This window comes from Haliotis cracherodii, unplaced genomic scaffold, assembly GCF_022045235.1.
Source record: "Haliotis cracherodii isolate W230 unplaced genomic scaffold, xgHalCrac1.p SCAF_6, whole genome shotgun sequence".
Lineage (NCBI taxonomy): Eukaryota > Metazoa > Mollusca > Gastropoda > Lepetellida > Haliotidae > Haliotis > Haliotis cracherodii.
In genome coordinates this window covers 33,986,074-33,997,954 of record NW_027266319.1, presented here as the reverse complement: position 1 = coordinate 33,997,954, position 11,881 = coordinate 33,986,074, and the positions used below count along the sequence as shown (strand labels likewise).

The window sequence follows — 11,881 nt, the reverse complement described above, 5'->3', positions numbered from 1 at the left end:
TGGCAGTGTCTGTAAATAATCGGGTCTTGAACAGACAATCCAGGGACTGACATCATGAGCATCTATCTATGTTATTGGGATACGGTGGCATGCAGCAACCGTCTCTTACGACAAGCAACTGTTGCTGAAAAAAATTCTTCACGAGTATTTCATCCCAAGTGTATCGCAGATACTACATTTAGAGCCAAGTTCTGCGCGTGCACTTTATACAAATTGTGAAATTTCTTCGACGATACTCCCTTTTGACTGTATATGACATGGCGCCCAGAAACGACATATATTGGATCGTTGAAGTTCGTTTTCGAGATTCAAAAATCATAACATTGATCGATAGAGGACGGATTGGGGCGGGTGATGATGACTCGATCGATACGTGTTCAGGGAATCATTCAGATTACCATATCTGTGTAAAAATACGAAAAACCAGTCAGAATGCGCGTAAGTATAGAATTTTGATTAAAATAATCCCGATACAATTTGATAACATTAATCCCGAGTACTTAAATCAATAATGGCAATATGTGATTGTTTAACAAATAGTGAAAAACATTGTGTTGTATTAATTGTATTTATTAACACAGATAGGGCCATATACTGTAAGCGATTCAAATCGTTTGTTTACATTCAGTTAGCAGCTCAATTGACAGCACGGGTGTTTCTAATGAGTGTTATCTCAGACGATCTATTTGGCTTCCCAAACATAAAGGGCAAGTAAAGTCAACATAGCAATTAGCAGAATCCAATGCTTTAGCGGATACCTGCTCACAAATGGTTGACCAAAATTTGAAAAAGGGGAAAACCGTAAAACGGACGATAATAAAACGACAGGCAAAATCTTCCCCAAATCGAAAAATTACGCCAGTACGGGGAATCTCTGAGAGGAGGTACGTGTTACCGGCGTTTGACGCGCTGCGCAATTTCAACGATCGGGCCGGCGCCCAGTCTTCCTGGTGTATCATTAGTTGTCTTCCTGCTAGGTCCAGCACATATTGATATAGGTACAAGTTCACCCGAGCGTGGTTGTGGGTAAGACACTAGGGGAATAAGGGGGCGCATCTCATATTAATCATTTGGTACGATTTGGACTATAAAAGGAATTACAGACAAGAAAATGTGTGGATTTACAGTTTATTGTCAATTATAAGAGGGATCGGCGCTTGGTTTTTGCCGGGTACAAGCTCACGAGTAACACCAGACTGACTTCCATTCATTGGAAATGTTCCCATGCAAAGAGGATGCCCAACCACCTTCAACAACAAAGATGACTTTATCACAAAGAACAATTATATGTCTCCGAGCAGTACTAGTGGGACGACGCCAAAAATCAAGGGCGGCATCCAAATAAGTTCAAATTCATTGAGATGCTGCAGGTTGAGCAACATAATACTGCGATCACAATCCAGATAGTTTGAAGCCACCCAAGAAGAGGAGGTATCTAGGCCGAGACAGACTATGGAATAATAACTATCTAGACGTACCTATAGACATCCAGATATTTCAAAGCCATCAAGTGTTTAGGGCTAAAGTGTACCTATGGTTGCTTTGATGTATCACACTAACTAAATGGGGGCACGGGTGGCCCAGTTGTCTAAGGCGCCGCGATTCGCTGTGCAGAGTTGCGTCCCTTGGGCACGCCAGAAACCTATGATCGTGGGTTCGAATCCCGGTTCCCCCCGATTATGTCGCCCTGACACGCCGTGATATAACTGGAATACTGTTAAAAGCGGCGTTAAACCCAACTCACTCATGAGACACAAGATAATTATTCGGAACTAACACTCTAAATGTATTTACAATCAAAAGCAGTTATGTTATTAAAATATAGCAATAAATGCTGACATAATTGGCTTATGGAGAGTGAATGTTTAAAATAACAAAACTAAACTGACGGCCAAAAGAAACGTTACCAACGATATTTCTAGGATAAAATATGACCAACACAATTTGAAGCAGCAATAACAATTGTATTGTAGAAATTCATCATTCAGTACAGTAAAATGCGAATTTACTAATTCAACAACAAAGTCCTTGACCTCCAACAGGGACATTTCTTGACAAGGGGTCATGCGTCCAGTATCCGATCAACAACATTGGTTACAACTTTAAGGTGACGACGGCCAAGACCGTTCAATACGGGATATGACCTCCATGAGCGGCAATGCATCTTCGAATGCGGCGTCGAACTGAGTAGACAAGCGTCCTCACATCGACTTTAGGTTTCCGATTCCATTCCTCACGGAGGGCAACGATCAACGCTTGTCTCGTGAAGGGGGGATGTTGACGTTTCCGAAGACGACGCCCCAGCTGGTCCCAGAGATGTTCTATGGGTGACAGATCTGGTGATCGAGCTGGCCACAGCAGGACAATCACGTTGTTGGCGTTGAGGAAGTCTTTAGTAATACGGGCTTTATGGGGTGTGGCGTTATCTTGTTGGAACACCGTCCGTTGTTGACGCTGGATGAAAGAAAGAACCACTGTCCGTAAGATATTGTCAATGTAGCGTTATGCTGTCAGATTGCCTTCGATGATGACAAGTTCCGTCTTCTCGTCCCCGCAAATGCTGCCCAAGACCATCACACTTACGCCTCCGTAAGGTTCCACCTCCTGGACACAACAAGGGGCCATACGTTCACAACGTCGTCGATAAACTCGCGTCCGCCCACATGGCATGTGTGACAAGTCACATGATATATTGCTTTGAAAGAATCAGGTGTTCTTTAACTTCTTTTGAGTAGTATATATGTATCTGAAACAGATAGATCACAGAGATATACCTACCACGTTCTGAACATAACAACGGACCGCCTCCGTGGTCTAGTGAAGGTCCGGGGTTCGATCCACAGTCGCGTCATACCAAAAGACGTTTAAAGATGGTACTCGTTGTTTCCCTGCCTGGCGCTCGGCATTAAAAGGCTAAAACAAGGACTGGTCGTCCGTATCGGAGTGGAGTATTCATGTTCAACTCATGGTATCTCAGTGAACCAGCACTATTAATCGGGACCGCTGCCTCCGTATCTTACACCTACGTGACAGACTCTCCACTGTGACGTCATCTGCGCTGACTGCGCTTGAGCGTTTCATCAGACGTCACACCATACGTCGTCGACTTCGAGGGCGTGATATCAGGGCGTACATCGACCACTCAGAGGCATGATATTGACGAGGCAACACCGGCTTCGGCGTTTGTGGTGGGCACGCCAAGTTGAACGTTGCAATGCTGTATTAGGCAGTGTGGTGGTTTTTTTTATGAGAGTTGGTTCCAGCTGTTCAGAGCCGACGGCAGAACACGGATCCGCCGACGTGTGGGATAAAGAACGGCTCCTTGTTGTATACAGGAGACTGTACCGTTTGGCGGGGCAGTGTGATGATTTGGAATCTTTCTGACGTTCATACGACATTACTGTCAAATACATCGAGAGGGGCACGAGTCGCGATTGGGCTTGTCCCGGAATGACAGGAGTTAGCCACGAATGGCCGATTGGCTGAAGCGCCTGTAAAAGAATCATTAAAAGTCTCAAACACATTGAACACATTCGGCGTTAATATCTAAAACAATGTTTAGCGTTGGGCGATGACAAATATGTACATGCTTGTGAAATCGGTGTAGTAACATTCAAAAGAAACCTTATCAGATAAATGAATGTGTATCTTTTTAGTGGTTACAGATTAATGTTGATGATCGAGCATATATTTTCTCGTTTCCATGGATATTTCCTCCTCGCTGATTTGTAGCAGGAAGTAAATGCAGATAAAAAAAGTTATATATCTGGAAAAATTCATTTAAACAAGGAAGTTGTTTATAATTTGCGTTTGTGTTTGTCAAAAAGTGTTATGTCATTAAGACTCAAGCTAATAGCAATTCACTGTCTTACAAAGTAGACACAATTTATGGATAACAACTTCCTTAATACTGTAAAGACGACGTTTCGGTATTGATCCTTATACCGTTGTCAAGCAAGACTGAATGAGGAACATTCTACAGAATATGCAGAGTGGTTGAGGATTAACAGTAATAACAATTACATACATGAGTGGGATACCATGAGTGAGTAATGACAGCAGAAGGATAATACTTTCACAACATGATGGACGGCGAACATGGGACATGAAGCCAAATGCACAGGGTAAGTTTGTATAGGTGTGGTGATTATTGCTTAATGAGTTCATAGTAGGCTGGTGGGATGAACTAGCCTTGATCTCTGTTGATTGATGGCTTGTGGCGGCCAATGTGGACAGCTTCTGTTAGTTTTCTTTTATAGAAATCGTAGGTTATTTGAGGGGATTTGAACGTTGTCCCAGTTGATGTGATTAGGACAGTTGCTGATAAGGTCCCCATCAACACCAGAATCAAAGAGCACAAACTCTCAACCAGCAAATCAGACAGGAAGCAGCCATCTCGGACCATATCAGCAACTGCCCTACGTGTTCTTACGACAAGCATAGTCGCCTTTTACGGCAAGCATGGGTTGCTGAAGACCTATTCTACCCCGGATCTTCAAAGGGATCACTTGACATAGTAACACTGGGACTTGTTTGCGGAAACAGATACTGAATTCACAGTGTTCGGGTGCTGCTGCTGATGATCATGATCATGATGATCATTATGATGCAGTTCAGATTCGATCACGACATCCACAGTATTAAAGTTACTACATGCATTGTGTCCGAGTGTTCCCAACAGTAACCTGACCGCCTTAGTGATCCAGTGGATAGAGCGTCTGTCCGGAGAGCGGTTCGACACACGGCCGGTGCCGCGTCATACCAAAACACGTTAAATGATGGTACTTGTTGTTACCCTGCCTGGCGCTGTTGTGCAATAAGGGGATTGATGGAATATTGAGAAAAACGGCGTAAAATCATACTCACTCACTCACTTCGCCATATACGTGTAATAAACTCCAGTGAAGGCGCACAAAGTGAATGCAATATCCGTTCTTGGGATGTTTTATAGGACGTACACACAACTCCATTTCAGACCGTAAGACTTCTGAATACACTGACAGCCACACAAAAATCATCTCTACAGCTGAAATAAATAGTTTCAGATTGTTCTACAGTTTGGTTACAATAAATCTAAATCTGAATAATATCATCATCAGATGCAAAATGTTTGTTAAAAACTACCTCGTAATGCATTTACTTCAAGTACATCGCCCGGTTTCACAAAGCGATCTTAGCGCTAAGACGACCGTAACCCCCATACTTTAATATAGGATTTTGGCCATCAAAATGGTCGACACGATCTCCAAAGTTGTCAGTGAACGTGTGGTGACTATAAGTGTTGGCCAGCACTAATCAGCTGGCCGATCGTTCAAAGCTGACTTTATAGTCGTGTAGAACAGATAATGAAGTAAATTATATAGATAGTAGTAGAATGTTGTTCGCTGTCATTTGCAGTCTACACATGGTTCGAGTCCATAGATCGGGTGCGCATTTCTTCGTTTTGTTCACTAGGATGGACCGTAGAAAGGATCTCCGTTCACCGACATGACATCAAACACATTGACATTAATATGTGTAAATAATCGGAAACAACGATCCTGTATTTTATTCTGTAAGGGAAATCCAAGGGTTTTCCATAAGAATGTGGAAGTAGTCTGTATGTCACTATTTACATCATTTCAAAAATACAGTATCGCGGCCACGGTAAATTCGTATGTAGTGTAAACTTCAAATTAAAAAAATATAACGACATTAAACTTTCCTGGCCTGTCTAAAGATTCATATATTCGGACGCTTTGTAGGTTATCGGGTATACTAAACGTAAAAGTAATATAAAATATTAATAACTTAATATTTTGTTGGGGGGGGGGGGGGGGGAGCCGTTTTAAGGCGCCGCAAATCGCTGGGCAGAGTTGCGTCCCTTGGGCACCCCCAGAAACCTATGATTGGTGGTTCGAATCCCGGTTCGCCCCGATTATGTTTAAGGTTTGTCAGCACCATACCCGTGCTCGTGGGTTTCACCGAAGTGGTAAACGTCTCAGACCTGCATCACTTCGGGCTTTCCTCACACATTAAGCTGACACGCCGCGATATAACTGGAATGCTGTTAAAAGCGGTGTAAACCCTACTCATTCACTCACTCCAAACAGCTATATCCGCTCCCGATGTCCTGATGTCCGTTGGGTGTCCATGTGAAATGAAATAGAACCATCACACATGTGATGAGATTAAAATAGAATAATGGAAGTGATATACATCGACACATTTTACTGACTCATGTTAATTGTATTGATTTCTAAAAGAAAATAAAGTTTATACAGTCATATGTACCAGTATTTACACCTCTGCTCAGCTTAAGAACTGGCTTGTTTGAACAACAATGCATTAAATCTGAAATAAATTGCATTGATCTCAAAAATAGTTAATTTATGTGATAGTTTCAATATTATGTTGTTGTTGTTGTTGTTGATGTTGTTTATACAGTCAAAGAATAGAATTCATCTACTCGGTGTTTTAGTTTTTTACAATGTATACATGAATCTACTACAGTTAGAGCCTTACGTGATTGAGCAACAGATATTAAATACAAGAAGTCAAACAATAGTGGTTCAGTCCATTAACATAAATAGGGAGTTCCCAATGTGCCTACATTAATGTCTGTAGGCAAATTTGGATGTAGGCACAAAGGGATTGAACCCTTCATTGTAGTGATATAGCCTGCATAAAACCATATTCACTCAATCGTTAACAAACAGGTCTCACGCCATAACCCACACAATCGATGTACATGTGTTTAAACATGCATACTCGTAAGAAGGGTGAGCTGATATAGTTTAACGTCGCTTTGTCAATATCCCAACCAAAACATGTCTAGAGAGCTATGATAATGGAATCTGATTTCTAGTCCATGAACTATGGGAACGTTTTGTGCATTTGATCCACATCTAAACATCTAATATTGTTCGGAATATTGAAAGCTCTTAAGAAAATAATAGTATTACTCTGAAAGGAAAATCACAAAGGCAGACCCAACACCAATTAGTTTTTACATTCATGTAGATAAAACTGTTTCCCGTTGCCCGTAGAGCAAAATACCCCAGTGACACGGGTACATTTACCCATTGACTGATGTGAGAGTATATGTTCACGTTACTGAATACCAGAATACAATGGCGCCGTTCGTCATGCTGCCTTGGCCTCAGTGTGGCCCACATGTATTATTCAAATAAACGCTGCGAGTGATATGTTACTTGGGTATTTGGCTAAAAAGCCTCAGTAGGAATTGAACAGGACAATCAATAGCTCACCGCATGCTAAGACGGCACCTAGTTTATTAAGCATGTTTCGGAGCCGTCTATTGACTGTGGGGTATATTGTGTCTGAGCGCCACATCCGCGCACACGACAGCATCGATTAAAGGTTACTATGGGAGACTAATAATATTGACTCTTCTACAAGTGTGAGAGATCAAGGTGTACCGAGTAGGTCCGTGTGATTCTGGGTGTTGGGGAATAGGATATCCAAGGAACAGCTAACCGCCTGGAAACTAGCCGCCGTTAACGCTTAGGTAAGTCTCTGTGTTTTACAGCTGTTGACAGGCGGCGCAATCCTTGGATTAGCACTGATTTATTCTATAGAAATATAAAGATGGAATTGTCATGGAGAGTCTGCCATACGTTTTAGAGAAATGAGTTCTGACGAGAGTCATATTCTAAAATGTAGTATAAAAATTATATAATTATTATGATTAAAATATTTTTATAGTCTGTCTGTTAATTTAGTACTTTAAATCTTACAAACTCGATAAAGAATCAAGTTTTAATAACTCGTGTGCTATAAACATAATAAACACGAAAAATAATTAAAGTATAATCTGATATATACTTATATAAGATATTATGTATATAATCTTGCGAAGCGCGTGGCGTTTTGCAATAGACGAGCAGGTGTGTATACAATGGTAAATAGATACTCTAGGGCGTGTCTAGTTTGGCTGTTTTGTACCATGGCACACATTGTTGGCCGGTGACCCGACTGGCCCCGTAGCCTAGTTAAAAGGCGCCGCAACTTGCATTGCTGCTATAGGTGTGAGGATCTGCCCGTTGTGCTATCTCATCCGGTTATGATCCTTGGTCTGGGACCCGTTTCACAAAGAAACCTTAGCTAAGGTTAACTTTTACCACTATAAAAGCTAGAAATTAAGATTAACCTTAACCCCTATAAGGTTAAAACTGAGGTTATCCTTGTCTGAAGAAACACCAGTTTCACAAAGCAACGTTAGCTCGATCTTAATTCTCATTGCTAAGGTTGTTTTGTGAAACCAGACCCTGTAACATAAAACTCCAACTCCCTCACTCAATAACGCCGATGGACAATAGTTACATGATGGCTATACATGTACTACTAAACACGATAGGGACCACACGATTCTTTCATATTACTATGAATATCAATCCAAGTCATTTTTTAAATATTCCGAAAAGATTTATTACGTTACAAATGACTGAAGTATATCAAGTCATCCATTGCATCCAAACTAAAAATTGATCTTGATATCATTTGATAAATATTATTTTTAACTTTTAACATGGAGCCAATATCCTCTGTTACGTCTGCGCATAAAAAAGAGCAACAGCTTAATAATATACTAATATGAAAGAATCGGATGGTTCTTAACTTCTTTTGTGTAGGGGGCGGTCTGGTAGCCTAGTGGTTAAAGCATTCGCTCGTCACGCCGAAGATCCGGGTTCGATTCCAGACATGGGTACATTGTGTGAAGCCCATTTCTGGTGTCCCCCCGCCTTGATATTGCTGGAATAGTGCTAAAAGCGGCGTAAAACCATACTCACTCACTCTTTTGTGTAGTGATCGTTTGCGCTAATGTGTGCCGATGCCCCCCGATGCTATAATTAATTTAATTTGTTCTAATCTAAAGAGACATGTCGTGCGCGCAGAGCTGCTACCTCTAACCAGAGACCATATAATAGATCTATGGTCTCTGCTCTAACACTATGCCAATTTCCCCTCCAGGAGACCAGCGATGTGTGTCCAGTTAATGTACGGTTCCTTCAGCCGCCTAACCACACTCCCTCAATGTTGTTATTTGATACATCAAGTATTGTGGTATTTAAAAGAAGTATTGGTGATCAGCTGATACCGGATACGCCGAGACGCAGGGGGTAGATCTAACCGCCGTGTCGTGTTTGGTGAGGTCGATGCAACATCACATACAGTGGTGCGTATCCTGTTTCCAAAGAAGGGTACTACAATCACCCGATACATAGGTTGTAGCAAAGACGTTTATAGAATTTGTATATACGTCCGTGGTTGTAGTGAGTGAGTGAGTGAGTTGGGTTTTACGCCGCTTTTAACATTATTCCAGTTATATCACGGCGTGTCAGCTTAATGTAGGAGGAAAGCCCGAAGTGATGCAGGTCTCAGACGTTTACCGCTTCGGTGAAACCCACGAGCACGGGTATGGTGCTGACAAACCTAGAAACATAATCGGGGCGAACCGGGATTCGAACCCACGATCATAGGTTTCTGGCGTGTCCAGGGGACGCAACTCTGCACAGCGAATCGCGGCGCCTTAGACGACTGGGCCACCCGTGCCCCACCGTGATTGTAGGGAACGCGTGGTCGATAGGTAGAATTGGAAAAAAATATTGATGTGCTTGATGAGTTCCATCTTCAAAGAATATGGGATGAGCAGATTACCGAAACTCAAGTATTTATTTATGTGGCCTATTTGTTTATCCGCCATCTGTGTCGATGGATTGCAGTGCGTGAGTGCATGCACGGGTTATCTTCATCCAAATGATTGCTGTAGTGTAACGTTGCAGACCAAACTGACGCCGTCATATGTATAATACCCAAAACAAGTTAAAGAATACCAAATTCGTTGCAATATCCACCAGCCAAGACAGATTAACTATTGTCATTTGGAAAAATCGGAGTCGTGTGGCCAAACAGTATGTAAGATAATGAGGTGTTTGTTTGTTTGTTTGTTTCTTTCTTTTTTTAACGCCGCGCCAAGCAATATCCAGCTATATGACTGCGATCTGTATGTAATTGAGACTGGAACAGACGATCCAGTAATTGACATCATATCATGAGCATCGATCAACGCAATTGGGATACGATAACCTGCGTCAAATACCGTAAGTCAGCGAGCCTGACCACCCGCGATCCCGTAAGTCCGTCTCTTACGGCAAGCATTGGTTGCTGAAGGCGTATTCTAACCCGTAGCTTTACGGGTGATGATGTGGTGAGGCCAGACTGCATGTGTGACAGTATCACAGCGTATGTGTGATAGAGTGATGCGTGTCTGTTGGTTATCTGTTATTGTGAACGTGTACTGTGGAACTCGGGCTCCGGTTATGACGTCATCACTCACGTACGGGTTTTCGAAGTTCAGGTCCGGTAACCATGGTGCCTGTAGCTCGTGGCATCTGTCAGTAAGCTGTTTGTCTCCATGTAAGATCAAGAGAGGTCAGTTGGTTCTTCGCCATGGGACGTGGGCGAGAAACAATCATCTTACATCTTCGCCATTAATGTCGCAGAGATTTCCATAGTGGAACCAACTCGAGCAGACGACCATTGCCGTCACCGTGCCAGCTAGAGCGTGATAAGCCCTTACATACATAATGGCCCTTCTTGATCGGGAGCTTGAGTGTACTGCTGCATCATTCGCACGTAGATTGTTTACGGGGGCGTAATCTAGGAGTGCTTTTGCAAAGTCCACGTCGACCGTTTCATCGTATTGGCAGATTTACTTTTCACCTTGATCATGTTTCTAGGTTTGTCTTCGTCTTTGTTTGTTGTTTAACGCCACACTCAGCTATATTCCAGCTATATGACGTCTGTAAATAATCAAGTCTGGACCAGACAATCCAGTGATTGACATCATGAGCATCGATCCACGCAGTTGGGATACGATGACATGCATCAACCAAGTCAGCAAGCCTGACCACCCGATCCCGTTTGTCGCCTCTTACGACAAGCATAGTTGCCTTTTTCGGCAAGCATGGGTTGCTGAGGACCTGTTCTACCCCGGATCTTCACGGGTCTCTAGGTTTGTCAGTGCCATCCACGATATGCCTTCTCGTGGATTTAACCAAAGTGATAAACGTCTAATAGGACCTGCATCACTTGTTCCTCTTTTCCCACTTTAAGTTGACACGCCGTGATATAACTGAAATACTGTTCAAAGCGGCGTTAAACCCAATCCTCTCACTCACTCACTCACTCACTCACTCACTCACTCTCCATCCACGTCAGCTCTTTTGTTATGCTGTTTCATTTTATGAGTGCTATTAAAGTTCTCCGAGTATTGGTATTGGCTATTAACAATAAAACGATTTCTTATTGCATATTTAATTCTGTCCATGCGTTGGGCGCTATCACAGATTTCCTTACTTGCCTGTTGTTTGAGCCATGGATGTTGCATGTGTGTAGGTTTCATGAGGACATTTGAAGGTTGACTAAATCTTTGGTTATATCATCACCTGCCTCCTAAAATAGGCCCCTGGGCACCGTTATCTAGGGTAAATACTACAGTGGTGGGACCCGTGAAGAACCGGGTTAGATTAGGTCGTGAGCAACCCATGCTTGCCGTAAGAGGAGACTATGCTTGTAAGAGGCGACTAACTGGATCGGGTGGTCAAGCTCGCTGACAAGGTTAATGCATGTCATCGTATCCCAATTGCGTAGATCATCTCATTCATTGGATTATTTACAGACCGCCGTCATATATCTGAAATACTGCTCAGCAGCGGTTAACGTGTTGGCTCGTCCAGCTTTTTCACCCAACAGCGGGGTAGTCTAGTGGTTTACGTGTTGGCTCGTCCAGCTTATTCACCCAACAGCGGGGTAGTCTTGAGGTTTACGTGTTGGCTTGTCAAGCTGATTCACCCAACAGCGGGGTAGTCTAGTGGTT

At 42.7% G+C, this 11,881-nt stretch overlaps 1 protein-coding gene across 2 annotated transcripts in view; it reads left to right on the top strand.

Annotated features, from left to right (window-relative positions):
• Positions 1 to 4,091: 4,091 nt before the first annotated feature.
• LOC139445210 (tubulin tyrosine ligase 3-like) overlaps positions 4,092 to 11,881 on the top strand; it is a 70,715-nt gene continuing 62,925 nt past the window's right edge. Inside the window, exon 1 of one of the 2 annotated variants that reach the window (XM_071226344.1) lies at positions 4,092 to 4,124. In XM_071226344.1, coding sequence (XP_071082445.1) covers positions 4,116 to 4,124 — 9 coding nt within the window. In that variant the 5' untranslated portion in view covers positions 4,092 to 4,115. Of the gene's footprint in view, positions 4,125 to 7,415; positions 7,511 to 11,881 lie in introns of those variants that run through there. The other variant, XM_071226345.1, reaches the window with a different exon arrangement.